Source organism: Heterodontus francisci, chromosome 7 (assembly GCF_036365525.1).
Source record: "Heterodontus francisci isolate sHetFra1 chromosome 7, sHetFra1.hap1, whole genome shotgun sequence".
NCBI classification, from domain to species: Eukaryota; Metazoa; Chordata; class Chondrichthyes; order Heterodontiformes; family Heterodontidae; genus Heterodontus; species Heterodontus francisci.
In genome coordinates, this window is record NC_090377.1 from 129,831,352 (window position 1) to 129,846,616 (window position 15,265).

The following is a 15,265-nucleotide window of genomic DNA, read 5'->3' on the forward strand; positions in this document are numbered from 1 at the left end:
TCCTGCCCTGTTTACACTGTCACTGACACACAATGAGAGAGGGAACATTCCTGCTGTATTTACAGTGAGAGAGGGAAAAATCCCTATGTGTTTATATTGTTTCTGTGCCGTGTTCACTGTTTACATAGTGTGACAGAGAAATTAAATTTGCTGTAAATGGAGTGCATGTCTGAGGACAATGCGGATCAACTGCTTCCGGTGAAGTCAAAGCTGGCAAGTACCAGTTAGACCAACAAGCCTATCACAGCTCTGTGCAATTCTGGCCATTGTTGCAGTCTAGAATTGGGACATTAACGTATTTGAAATTTTACCCATTTGTTAGTCTTGACGGTAGCTTTATTTCCCTGTCTTTGATTTCCCGCGGCCCACCTACCACCTCTTGCTGCCCATGATCCTGTGTGACCGATTGCTGCAATGGGCTGAAGACCAGTGATGAGGCCCCTTCTGTTCGTCCCTCTGTTCCCATGGTATTGCCGTTCCTTGAGCAATATTGCTGTGATTAGGGAGTGACAGGGGAATGTCACAGTTTGGTCTGTTGCTCCATGTTCCATTGCAGTCAAGCTCAGCATTGACACTCCCTGTTGGAGAATCTTAACTTAACAGCTCATTTACAACAAAGCTCCCAAAACTGAGCTCTTCCATGTTTCGATGGATGTGTGGCTTTGTCTATCTCCTATTATCTCCACCCCACCACCCCAAACCAACTCTACCACATCCCCCCCCCATGCTCCCTTGGCAGCAGGGCCTTTGGTTGCCTAGGCCATAAGCTCTGAAATTCCTTTGTTAAACCTCTCTGCCTCCCCACCTCACTCTCCTCCTTTAAGATATTTCTTAAAACTTAACTCTTTGGCCACGTTTTTTGGTTGACTGTTATCATATCCCCTTACGTGGATCAATGTCAATGTTTATGTGATAACTCTCCTGTGAAGTGCCTTGGGCCATTTTACTCCATTAAAAGTGCTCTATAGATTCCAGTTGGGCGATTTACTACAATCAAATGCTATATAAATGTACATTGTTGCTGTTGGTGTCTGATTAATTGCTGCCCAAGGCTTAGTCCGAAATAGACAGTCATGGAGTAGATGAACAGGAGTTATATAGTTACAGGGATTGGCACTGGCACAGCACATTTATGTGAATAATAATATTCTGAACCTTCTCCCAGGGGTTAGTGGTACTGCCCAGGAGGATCGAACACTTGCAAGACCATCCAAGACAGATGCCAAGGTCAAACTATCACGTGCAGGTCAGCAAACTCCTGTCAAATATTCTACTTTGTGACTTACCATGTGTATTGTCCCTTCTGTTTTACCCCGAAGTAGTGTTGACTCCACAATTTGTTATTTAAGAATACAGAGTTTTCCAAAATAACCCTGAAGTGACGATAACTGTAAGGTTCACACCAGTTGTGTTTAATACTGAGGCAGCAACGTACCAAGGCTCCTTAAACAGCACCTTCCAAACCAGCGACCTCTACCAACTAGAAGGACAAGGGCAGCAGATGCATGGGAACACCACTACCTGCAAGTTCCCCTCCAAGTCACACACCATCCTGACTTGGAACTCTATCGCCGTTCCTTCACTGTCGCTGAGTCAAAATCCTGGAACTCCCTTCCTAACAACACTGTGGGTGTACCTACCCCACATGGACTGCAGCAGTTCAAGAAGGCAGCTCACCACCACCTTCTCAAGGGCAATTAGGGATGGGCAATAAATGCTGGCCTGGCCAGCGATGCCCACATCCCATGAATGAGTAAAAGAAAAGTAATCGAAGAGGACCGAGGGTTACAGATTCACAAATCATTAAAAGTAGCCAGACAGGTTAACAGAGCTGTATAAAATGCAAAGCTCTCGGGTTCATTGTTGGGGGAATAGAATTCAAAAGCAGAAAAGTTATCTTAAACTTGTATGGAAACTTGGTTCGCCCACAGTTTGAGTACCAGGTTCAGTTCAGGTCTCCATATTAAAAAAAAGGATACAGAGGCATTGGAGAAAGTGCAAAAATGATTTACAATGCCAAGTCCAGAAATGAGAGGTTATAACTTTCAGGAAAGACTGAACAGGCTGGGGCTCTTTTCTCTCGAATAGAGAACGTTGAGAGGTGAGCTGTTCGAGGTCTTTAAAATTATAAAGGGGTTCAACAGGATAGATGTGGAGCAAATGTTTTTACTTGTAGGGAATCCAAAACTAGAGTCCATAAATATAATATAGTAATTAATTCAACAAGGAAATTCTTTAGTCGGAGAGTGGTTAGAATGTGGAACTCTACCACATGGATTGATTGAAACAAATAGCCTGGATACATTTAAGGGGAAGTTAGACAAATACATGAGTGAGAAAGGAATGGAAGATATTTTGATAGAGTGAGATGATGTAAGGTGAAGGAGGCCACCAGCAGAGACCTGTTGGGCCTGATTTGTCTCTTTCCCTGATTAGTCAACATTGCTTGTCTGACATCTAGTATTGGATGAGTAGAAATTTCCTCCAAAGGAAGACCAAAGCTCTTTGGTCTATGCCACAAAATCCATGCACTAGCCAGCGTCTCCAACGCTCTCCCTGACAACTGTCTGAGGTTGAACCAGACTGTTCACAACCTTGGTGTTGTACTTGACCCCGAGATAAGCTTCCAACCACATATCCCTGCCGTCACTAAGACTGCCTATTTCCATCTCCATTACATCACCCAACTCTACCTCAGCTCATCTACTGCTGAAACCCTTATCCATGCCTAGACTTGACTATTCCAATGCCTAGACTTGACTATTCCAATGCCGAGACTTGACTATTCCAATGCCTAGACTTGACTATTCCAATGCCTAGACTTGACTATTCCAATGCACTCCTGGCATGCTTCCCATCTTGAACATAAAATTGAGGTTATCAAAAACTCAGCTACCCATATCCTAACTCGCTCCAACTGCCATTCACACATCACCCGTATGCTCGCTGACCTACAATTTGAAAATTCTCATCCATGTTTTCAACCCTCTGTGGCCTCGCTCCTCCCTATCTCTGTAACCTCTTCCAGCTTGTGAACCCTTTGAGTTCTCTATGCTCCTCCAATGCTGGCTGCCCGCACATCCCCAATTTTAATTCCTCCACCATTGGCCACCAATAGTGCTCCTGTGAAGTGCCTGGTGGCGTTTTACTACATTAAAATACTTAATGCTATGAATCAGCAGCCTAATATTAGAGGGTGCTGTTGAACTAATATTTATATTGAAGGCATGCATCATACTTCCTCCCCCAGTGGCACACTATATCCTAACTGAGTTCAACTGTGCCTCAAACTCTTCTTGGGTCCCGATGGGTGAAGCTATTAACTCCTAACGAAAAGTAGTGAACAGAGGGATTTTGTATCAACAGATTAACATGTTCATCACTAATATTGCACAGAACAGGGTAGATTTTGACTTTGTGCAATCAGGTGAAATGGGTGGAAGTGAAATGGTAGCTCCTTTTCCATCACTGTCCATTTTTGGTTCCATTGAATTCGTTCTCATGGTTCCACTTCACAAGGATGACGGGCAATTTTATATTCCCCCTCCATGGAGGCTGGTAAAAGTTTGGAATAAACTCAGTCTGGGCTGGCAAGAGATGCAGTCTATAGATGCTGGGTTAGGAACGTTACAACGGGTAAGCTTCACTGGGTCAAGTGGCCTCCTTTCAGCTTCTATTAGAGTATGTACTGCCCGTTCATAGATTCAATGTGCAATTCAGAAAACACATGCTTGGTCTGCAGCTTACTTTCAGGTTAGCTTACGCCCAAGATACCCATATTGTGGGTTCAAATCCTGCTCCAGAAACTCCAGCACAAAATCTAAGTTGGCACTTGACTGCATTCCTGAGGGACTTGCCACACTGCTGGAGGTGTCATGCTTCAGATGAGACAGTAAACTGAGAACCCACCTTCCTTCTCAGGAGGATGTAAAAGAAGAGCAGGGGCCTGCTCCCTGGTGTCTTGTTCAATATGTATCACTCCAACCAATATCACTAAGCCAGAGTAGCTGGTCATTACCTCATTGCTATTTGTGGGAACTTGCCCCGTTTCCTGCATTGGGACAGTGACAACATTTCAAAATTACTTCATTGGCTGTAAAGAGCTTTGGAACCTCCTGAGGATGTGAACGTTGATATAGAAATGCAAATCTTTCTTTTCTTTCTGTGACCTTGTGCAGAGTTGTAATGATTTCATTGCTCTTCTCACAGAGTACCTGAACCCAGTGGAGGAGAACCCATTTGTGACTCTTCGGAAAAATGGCGACGTTCATGCTTTGGACAACCCAGAATACCACAATGTCCCTGAGGGTCAACAGACCACAGAGGACGAGTATGTGAATGAACCCCTCTATCTCAACACTTTTGTCAATGTGGTTGAGAATCCAGAATACCTACAGGATAAGATCGCCATATCAGAAAACGTTGACAAGGCCTTTGACAATCCTGACTACTGGAACCACAGTTACCCACCCAAAACCGCCATGCACAACCCTGAGTACCTGCAGGAGTACGGCTCAAAGTTTTTTTACAAGCAGAATGGACGCATCAAGCCCATTGTAGCAGAGAACCCCGAGTACCTTTCAGAGTTCTCACTAAAGCCGGGGACAGTACTGCCTTCATATGGACAGCGGAATACAGTGGTGTAACTCTTGCAACACTCGGGATTCCGGCTTCGCTGGATTTCCTCATCAAACCACAAACTCGTATCTTCAATATTGACTAGAAGGAGTATGTCTGAGGCAATAGTACTGGCAAAACGTGTCTGAATGGAAGGAAAGTTCTATTTGCTAGAATTGAGCCCTGGTCCTTTTGGACTTTTCCTAACCGGCACCCGTTAAAAAGCAATATGGTTATAACCAGCAAAATGAAGGATTCCTGTGGAAATGCCAAAAATGTAGCTCTTTGGGATTGACCTTTCATGCTGATCTTCAACAAGATGCTCTGGAAGGTTACGTTCATGGAACAAAGTGCAATGGCCTCTAAAGTTCTACTGTCATTGGGGGAGGGGAAAGGACTCTGTAACATTGAGGGTCTGAAGTTCTAGTAACCCTGAGAGAAAGATTGACCAATAAAATGTAACCAGCTGGCCAGCTCATATATCCACACTGATCTGGTCAAACCATCTGCACAAGAGTATGATTTTTTTTTAGATTGCACTAGTTTGGTGCACCTCAAATTATTTGAATTGGCATCTGGGTATAAAATGCATTGAGCAGATGTGACTGGCACCCGTTGCAGGGAGCTTCCTCAGCAATGGACCATGGCGAGGAAGGGTTGAATCCTGTTAATTAGGTGCAGGAGCTAATGGAGGTAAGCTAGGCCTGGGCTAGCCTGATCTGGATGGCCTGTTACAAGCCCACCATGATGCTGATTGACCTTCTATTGCCCATGCAGATGTTAGCTATTTAGTTGAACAAGGGGGCTGAGTGAAGTCTGTGTCAGGCTTCATTTCAAAGGTGCAGTTTTAATGTAGCAGAGCTCTTAATTCTTTTTTGTACTTAAATATACTTTAATAATTAATAACTTTTTAAATATTGGAAAACAAACAGAACCGTTCTTAATTCTAAAGAAAAGATTGAGGAAACTGTTTTATAACCAAGAACTTAATGGAAGGATTCATGTTGTCATTAATAAGCACACATCAGCACTGCCAATCACGTTTATTACTGAGATTGATGCGGTAAATGTCCATGATTGCACTGCTTTGTATAGCTCCCATCTAGTGTTGCCTCAATCTGACTGGGGTACACAACAGCCCTCAAATGGCGTGAGGTAGCTCCAGAGTTAGTGTAGACACTAGGCCGACACTGCTTAAATAGGCACGGTCATCCTTTTTGTGTTGCGTAAAGACATTTTGAAAAGGGTGTAGAAGCAGATGTTATCTAGTCAAAGGGAAGAGGCCAGAGGTTCCAAATTTACTGAAGCAGACCCAACTTGCAGTGTATTTGCATTCGTACAAACACCAACTTGGGCCAATTTGGAGCTCAGGTGACACACACTGGCCAGTTCAGGCAATTGTACCTTCAAGGTTTGGAACCACAACTGAGGCTTATATATCTGAATAGAAAGGTTGTGAAGGAATGAGTCTGAATTCAGCTTCGTGGACCATTCGTATGTCTAACTGGAAATGATGGAGTGTTGGAATCTCAATGTGTCCTTCCTGCAGTGTTAGGATAGTCACTTGCTCTTTACCTAAGCCAAAAGGTTAATCGGAAACTACATGAGTGATTACTACTTGCCTCTGTAGTATTGCTGTCCAGAAATGATACATTATAAGTCTTCCCAAAGGCTACACTGCAGTACTGTTGAACATTAGAAAGGAATGCAACATCTATTTACAATCTGGGTCAGTTGGCTTCAGTCAACAATTTATAGTCATGTACTTCACAGATATTTTAGTTGGCCGATATTTTTCCCCCTATTTTGATGCTAATTTTTGAGATTCCATTTTGCGTCCCTGGATGCAGATGATTTGTCTAATAACCTGCATTTGAATGTTATTATCCAAATATGTTCATATCAGCCATAATGGTGCAGCAGTTATTACAGCCTCTGTTGGGAGATGAGCCAGGAATACTCACCCCCAGGGTGCAGAAATGCCTTCTCCACCCTAAAGGCGGACAGAACTGAGGAGATTTCTGTCTTTGGATAGGTTTGGTTAATGAGGAAGTAGGGATTGCGAATGAGATTTACTGATCTTCAAACCATACTATGGATATGAAAATGATGGGAGTTAGTAACACAAAGCTGGAGTCATCTCCATTGCTGCTGGCCGCAATGAGTGTTCCTATGGGTCCTGTCAGACATCCATGGCCGATGAATCACTTAGCATATCTACTGTGTAACACTGCAGAAACAAAGGTAAGAGAATTAGCTGAATGCCCTTACCCATCTGCCAGTGCTCAGTATAAAGATAATTACATCAAGTGTAACCGTTTTAGTTGACTGAACCTCAGAAGGATAGCTTTCTGTCAGCCTCACACATTTTAAATGGTGTTTCGTGTCATGGTATTAATAGTAGGATATAAACAACTGACAGCAATGTGGACTGAGGGCAGGTACAAAAAAGATCAGTCATGTCTGTCTTTTCCAAGCAACCATTAAAGACATAAGCACAGGAATGCACATGGCGGAAATATGTCACTCAGCATGAACAGAAATTAAAATGATCAACATATTTCCTGACCAGCTGAAAATTGAGAGTAGTCTAGTTTGTCTTTGAAGTTTGTAAAAGTTGCAGAGCTATGGGGAAAAAGCTGGGAGGAGTGAGGCTCATTGGATTAACACTTTCACAGGCATGATGAGCTGAATGGCCTCCTGTGCTATAAAATGCTAAGTCTATGGCATAGAAGGAGGCCATTTGGCCAATAGAGTCCATGCCGGCTCGCTGCGGAGCAATCCAGTCAGTCCCAAAGCCCCGCTCGATCCCTGTAGCCCTGCAAGTTTACTACCTTCAGTGCCCATCCAATAACCCTTTGAAATCATTGATTGTCTCTGCTTCCACCACCCTGTGGGCAGCAAGCTCCAGGTCATTACCTGGAATATTGCTGCAAGATAAATGTTGCCGTTAGTGATGGCGCTAGTAAATCTGCAGCAGCTACTGTGTCAGGGATCTAAGAAAATTCTCGTTCTCAACCCTTCTTGCCTCTCTATTTGATCAATACTTCTGTAATTATTGCACTCTTAATTTTCCTCCATTGTCCTCCCAAGCCTCCAAATACCACATGCTACATTTATCCCCACCCCAGTGTATTGAAGCCAAGACGTGTCACACCGCCTTCTATTCCAGCCCATTCTTTGTCAGGATCTCAATATTGCAAAATACCTCCAAACCTTTCCTTCCTTCTACTTTTCACAGGTTGATAAAATCTCAAACGTCACCCTAGTTTCTATTTTGGACTATTGTGACTTACCCCTTCTTCCCATCTTATTTTGTTTTAACTGCACTTTGGGCCTTGATCTTTCACTTCTGAGTAGCTTAGTAGTCAAAGAAGTGTCAGACTCCTGTTACATTGGCCAGGTGTAAGAATGTGCAATGAAATCTCAGAGGGAATGGTCAAAGCCTCAGTGTGCATGTACCAGCCATGAACTGGATGTTGGCCATGTTACTTTCTGTTTCTGAATGGCATTTCCCCCAGCTCCCATTGGACCTTCATCATGATCACTTCAGAAAGATACACTTTGACTTTCCTTTTTCTGAACTCCAACCCAAAGGAAATTAAAATTCACTGGAACTTTTGGTTTGAGTTGGAACTGTTTTGATGAACGTGACCTTAGTTTATATACTGTTTACCCTGACCATACTGCAGTTTCTGAAATTCAATTTACAGGAGGCACTTTTAATTTCAGAGAGTAAGATCATTGATGTATAGAGAATTGAATATGAATTGTTCATGTGCACAGCTTGCACCTGACCTTTCAGGTAATTACTGCCTTCAACAACCAGATGGCTGAGAACGTGGTGGAGGCAGGTTCAATTGAAGCATTCAAAAGGGAATTAGACAGTTATATGAAAAGGAAGAACGTGCAGGGTTATGGGGAGAAGGCAGGGGAATGGAACTGAGGGAATTGCTCTTTTGGCGAGCCAGTGTGGATGTGATGGGCCGAATGGCCTCCTTCTGCACTTTAACGATTCTGTAATGCCTGTATGAAAGTCTGGCTGCAAGATCATTTTAATGAGGTCATCTTAATGGGATATCATTCTTTGTATTGTGCGGCACTCTGGGACATTCTTAGAATGTGCTAAAGTCCACAAGAAATGGAAGATATTTTGGTGGTGATTTTTGCCAGCTCTTTTAGGCACGAAAGAGCCTCCAAGCTGGCCAAGATGGGGTCTTGAGCTGAAGCACCAGTTTAACCCACATTTCGTACAAGACATCATCTTGCTAAAGAAGTTGAAGCTTGCACCAGGAATGGTCACCCAGAGATTCGTTAAGGGGCTGATTGCCACTTAAGTTTCCTGCTCGTGCTCATTAACAAGGCTCCATGACATTTTGGTGGATAATGCATGGCCTAACATCCTCTCCTAACAGCAACCAGTTAATTGGGTCGAAGCAAGTCGTTGTTGAGGATTTTGAGCATTACTTAGAGACGCACTCACCTTTTTCTGTTCACTTGTCGCAGGAGATTTAATGAAAACATTTGAAGCACAGTAGGGAGACTTTCTGGGACAGTTTGTCAAGACTTCACCAACACTCTTATCAACATATATTCTGGAATTTCTCTGAGGACTTCACCTAAAAAGTGTGTTCTGCTGCTGTACCTTATTGGGCACCTTGCAGGAGTCACCAGGAGAAAGGGAGACTTGATCATTGGCATCTTGCTAGGGAAGACGAGGTGCACACCTTCCCTGCTGTGGGCACAGCACATCCCTCCTCCTCTGGAGTTCCGCCACCAGGACCTCCAGTGCCATATCCGAGAACCTGTGCAGTTCCTGAGGCATCCTGAAACCAGCCATTCTGCATTACCCAGGACTCCACACTTTCAGTGAAAGTGGGGGCGTGTAGCCCACGTTATTGCTTCACAAAAATTGCTTCTAATCAGTGCTTGAGTGCTGAACCTGCAGGTATATGTTTTAGCAACTTCAGGCAAGTTCAAATTAAGACAATCAGCAATTAGACCCAATATTGCATGCTAAAACCAGACTTTCAAACAGGCGTATTTTATTAACGCAGCACCTAGTTAGTACCTGTTATCACCCTTTCACAAAAATAACCCTCTAATTTTCTTCCTCCACATCAATGGCAGCATTATTACATAGATGCCTGTGGGGGGGATTTTATTGCTACCCGCCAATTGGAATCAAACGGATGAGCAGTTAAAATGCCGATGAATTAGCCGCTGATTGCTGGCCCAATTTGCATCAATCTGATTTTAATCAGAGCAGGCGGTAAAAGTACCTGTCCAAAGCCAGCGGGATCTTCCTTTGCATATGCAGATTGGTGTCTGATGACATCAGTGTTTTGTCCTCCCCTGACCTGAGCTTCCTGTACCCGCCTAAATCATGCTACTGGTTAAAATTCCCCCTTATTTGTTGCAATCAAGTTAAGCTTCAGATCAGTAAGAGGATGAAATTATGCATCAATAAAGTCATAGGTCATGTTTTATTAATGAAAACTGACTGCTGTTCATTTTCCAAGTGAGAGGAGCAGCCGTGGCAAGCGTTACTTCCCATGAGTTTTCAACCTCTAGTTATAAGGTTAAGCGTATGATAATGGTTTCTGGGAAGTATTTGGAGAAACAGTAATCTTTGGCTTGTGGCTTTTCTCCATCGCAAGGCTCTTTACAGAAGCAATTATCAGAGAAAAGTTTATTCAAAGAGGTAGGTCTTAAAGAGCATCTTAAAGGAGGAGAGTGAGGTAGAGCGGCGGAGATGCTTAGGGAGGGAATTCCAGAACTTAAGGTTTTGGCAGCTGTAAACACGGCCACCAATGGAGGGGCGATTAAAATCGGGGATTCGCAAGAGGCCAGAATTGGAGGAGTGCAGAGATCTCAGAAGGCTGTAGGAAGCTACAGAGATAGGGAGGGATTTGAACATGAATATGAGTGTTTTAAGTTTGAACTGTTAGATTGTGAGTCACCTGGGGCACTAGTGGTGCTCAGTACCAGGCAACTCAACATGTCAGTGTGGTGAAGACAGGGCATGTACACTTGCCTGATGAATGTATTTTCAGAAGAGACACTGTGGATTTCAGTAATGTAGCTGAGATAACCAACACTAGATAGTGCATGCAGACTATTGCACCAAGTAACCATTGAATTGCTAAGTCTATTCAATCACGATAAATGCACCAATTGTTTTACTGTACAAAGGAAGCTTTTGAGACTGTCCTGGTGAACACTTCACTTGTACAATTACTTTATTGCTTTCCACCTGGAGGATTTTTAACGTTATCTGCCTTTTCACATTTCTGTATTTTAATATTTTTATTTATAGCAAATGAATACTTACTTAAATAGAGAGGACATGCAATATTAAGAGTGCTTGCAAGATTTCATTCAGTATATTGAAATTGCTAAGCAGCTGTTTCTGAAATCTTGGGGAAGATTTTGCCATTTTATAAAGGCTTTTCCTGCTGGTTATTTTTCCAGTTTAAAATGGCTGCCAGTCAAAATGGTGGCTGCCGTCAATTCTGTTGACTGTCAGTCAGATTGGCTTTGATTCTATTCCAGTCCAGTGCTCTCCTATAGTCTAACGTTGGACTTGTGAAACATGGAACTTGAAGTTTCCTGTGGTTTTTCACCACTAATGCAAGCATGGGGGTGCAAATATCCTGCCGGACCAGGCCTGTTGACAGAAACCCCGTCCCAGATTGCAGTGACAGGATTATTTTCACGGCCTGGGTGGGTAGGTTGTGTGCATGGTGTGTGCATGCACCCATAGCCGGAATGTCAGTGCAGCACCAAACTTGGAAAGGGCCCGAGGAAAGCTTTGTTGCTATGTTCTTCCGTCTCCCATGGAGCAAGCAGCCATCTGGGGGAGGGTAATAGATTTCTAGTCAAGCTTTGGGCCTTTTTAAAGGGAAGCTCACACCTGCTGTCAGCTTACAGGGAGAAATCTTCAAGAGTTGTCTGGAACTCCTCCAGGCAAGTTCCCTTGCTATAGGGTTTGGAGAGGGGAGTGAGGTTGTGTTGAAGATCTCCGTACAACACCCCACCCCCCCCCCACCACCCAGTTTACTGGAAGTTAAAGTGCCAGTACACAACCTCCCAGGCAAAAATCTTCCATTGCATTGCAAGTCGATGGATTCAGTAGGTGTAATAGCAGGAATCATGATGCACCCAAAGTAACTCTGCTTCCGCACTCCACAATCAATGAAATGACTGGTTAATTGACTTCACGGAGACTTCCTGCATCTATCTGGGCTTCAGCTACAGCCAAAGGCTCCAATGTACCCACTGTGTCTTGCATGAAGCAAGGAGTTCAGACACGCTATCATTAAAGTAACCTCAGCCAAGGCATGGAAAATCACGGTGCCCTTCACCAGAACTGACTCGAACCTTTCTAGTGTAATGTCCGGATGTTGTCAAAAGTGGGTTCAGAGTTGTTGCAAACATGATAATTCTCAAAGAATTTAGATTATTTTGGAAATTTGACTTAGTTACTCCCCTCCCACACCAAAATAATTGGATTGAACCCTCTGCAAACATGACTACTGCTGATGTTACAGTAATTCCTCCTGTAAGGTGTTGTATTATCAGTTCTAATAGTTGTTTTGGGTTTAAGTAGTACTGTTCATTGCTCGTCACGAATGTGCCCAAGTGAAACTCTGGCCTCCTGTTTAATGAAAATGTTAACTTTCTAAACTGGCCGATATCTTTGTTTAAAGAACGGTCAATGGAAACGCATTATTAAGAATGTACATCCCAATTTTAACCCTTTAGTCTTTTAACCTCCCCCCCCCGCCCTGCCCCGCCCCGAACCACCATGCCCCATTACTCCAGATTAACACTCTTCATGGCTGATTCCCCCATCTGGAGCTCCCAGCCAGGAGCAAGGGTGGAAAATCAGGAGAGTGGTCTCACAATTTACTGACCAGAGGTCCCCATGTGATGCTGCCCCTTGTAATTGGCCCTTAAATTAACTCATATTCTCCCTTTCAGTCACCTCCTCTCCCCAGGCCCTTCAGTTTCTTGCTTAAATAATGGCTGCATATAGTGACACCGGTGGGGGGAGAGATTTAAGCCCAAGGATGGGTGAGTTGGGGTGGATGGTAGGTTAAAAAAAGTTAAATCTTAAACCAAGTCCCAAACCGCCCATTTCCGGTTTTAACGGAGGCAACCAACCTGCTCTCAGGTGGCGGGTCAGTCAATAAAAACCTTTAAGGGAACTGCATTCCTTCATTTTAGCAGAAATTTTATTTTTCAGGCCTGGAGGTTGGAATTCCTGGTGCTGGGGAATCCTGTCAGATAAATGGAGGTGAGAAGGGTGGGTCCACGAGTTAAGTGCATTTACAGCACTGATTGTGAGCCAGGAGGAACAGGAGCATTCGTCCCAGGCCCAACAAGCTAACCTGTTTACACCACCCACGATCTCCGATGCCCCACAAACCCCTGCAATCTCTGATACCCCCAACACACTGATCTCCCACTTCTCCTGCTCCCCCATTCTATCCCCTCCTGTGATCTCCTGCTTACCTGACATCCGCTCTCCAGCAGTGTTCCTGCCTGACAGGCAGATACTCTGTCAATCTCAGGTCGGAAACCTGCTGAAAAAATTAAAAAGGCATCATGCTATTAATTTTTGCAGGACGTCTGCTCCCATCTGAAATCCTGCCCTTCCTATACTCTCTTCAGGGCCTGAGTAAATATCGGGGCCCAGAGGTTCCAGCCAGAATAAGAATAATTGGGTAATTCCCCCATCAATCACACCTGGATACTGCACTGCTGTAAGTGACTAGAATTGATTTTACACAGATAATTTAGATTATAGAGCTATCCTCCACTCACAGTATTTTGGTTGAGAAATAATCCTGCTATTATCTGGAAACTTTGCTGTAGTTTCTGTCCTGAGTTCTATTTGTTGTAGTTTGTAGAGACTCTGTTTAAATAGGTACAGTTTGCTTTGGAGCAGAGAGATTCTGTTTAAATTGGCACTGTTTGCTCTAAAATAGGCTCTGTTGTATGTCCTGCTATAGCTCCCGCTCTGTCACTGTTAAATATCTTCCAGTGAGGAATGCCGGTCAATAATCATCAGCCTGGCCTGCAATGGCCCTTTATTGAAGTGATCAAATCCCATATGGAGGTTTGGTGGATAAATGACCAGCTTAGAAATGTTTGAATGAAAAATTCTAAAGACAAAATATATTTTTTGGGATGGCCACAGAATCGTAAAAATGCGCTTGGGGTACCCCACGTAAAATGAAGGTGTTCACTTTTGATAAAGGCACTATTCGGTCCCTCGGTTTGCACTGTTACTGCAGCTTAAAGGGTGGACTAATGATATTCTGAGTAACTGTTGATACTGAGTAATCACTGCATTACACGGAAAATGTGAATAGTATTTTTTATAGGTTGTTAAAGAAATGGCTAGGTGCATTTGTAAATAATAAGGGAGACTGTTGCTTTTAATTTGTGGAATTGTTTTATTTGAGGCATACTTGTCCCTTTAGGGTTGTTTTGTATATATGTATTTGGACTGTGGAATTTTTTTTTTAATTCACAGCATTATAGAACTGCTGATGATTATGTGTTCAGCGCTAGTTAATGTGATGTGTTTTAACTTCTGCGTTCGGCTTTAGCTAGAGGAAGCCTTAGCTCCGTGTGTGATGTCTTGTTAATTAGCTTTTGGAAATCCAGCTTAAAGCAAACAATTGTATTTCGCACCATTGCAATACCAATAACTAACTTTAAAGCTAAAATTCTCTTCAGTGACTAGTTTAGCCTCTTAAGCTCTTTTCTTTTAAATGGTAATGTTCATTTTCAGCTACTGATATTTCTGTGCTCATTCACAGCGAACACTTGCTTCCTAAGTCCTTTACTTGAGTGCTTGGGTACAGCTACATGCTGTAAAACTTGCGGGAACATAATGCAGCAGCTTACAGCTTTGGCATCATCTACGCTGTACAATTGGAAGACTGTTCTTCATTTTTGTTATATGAATCTGTCAAAAATATATTTTTAATTTAATATAAACAAAGTTAAATAAACTGTGAATCATGCTGTCTTGTGACGTTCTTAAACCAATTCAACAACTGGAAGTATGAAACGAGTACAAAAGCTCAAAGGTCAAAGTGGAGAGTTAAAGGAGTGATGGAAGGAGCAGACCACATTGGAGGGGGAATGGCTTGTGTGTTTATTGCAAAGGTGCAAAAGATTCAAAAACGGAGGAATAGCAACTCATGAGCGAGATAGTGTTATGCATAACAAATGCCTCCTGAGCCTTGGTATTAACCTTCACATAAACAGTGGATAAGGGCAAGAACACAAGACTGCAATAAATGGACCAAATCTTCACCAGCAAGTAAAATCTAAGTTCAAATTTTCACCTGTTAGGTCTTTCCCCTTGTTGGATTGAAGCAATAGTTGTCACTGAATCTAAGCACAATAAGCACATGGCTAGTCAGAGAATGAAGAAGAATTTTCCAGGGGGTGGGGGAGTGGGGTGCAGTGGGGAGTTGTGCTAGTGGCTGCAGGGACTCCCAAGATTATGTCAGGCTCCCATCCCGAGGAAACAGCCAACATGTCTGGATGAAGGAAGACATATTGGTAGATATTGCTTATTATATCCAGAACAAATCCCACCACTGTTCTGTCTTTCTCATGA

General features: G+C 43.2%; 1 protein-coding gene across 3 annotated transcripts in view; it reads left to right on the plus strand.

The window, feature by feature from the left end:
- The window catches only part of LOC137372320 (receptor tyrosine-protein kinase erbB-4-like), a 1,059,900-nt gene extending 1,045,266 nt beyond the window's left edge, over window positions 1-14,634 (plus strand). For all 3 annotated transcript variants that reach the window (XM_068036154.1, XM_068036155.1, XM_068036157.1), the window contains 2 exons: window positions 1,166-1,246; window positions 4,210-14,634. In XM_068036154.1, coding sequence (XP_067892255.1) covers window positions 1,166-1,246; window positions 4,210-4,646 — 518 coding nt within the window. In that variant the 3' untranslated portion in view covers window positions 4,647-14,634. The remainder of the gene's footprint in view (window positions 1-1,165; window positions 1,247-4,209) is intronic.
- The last annotated feature ends 631 nt before the right edge of the window (window positions 14,635-15,265 follow it).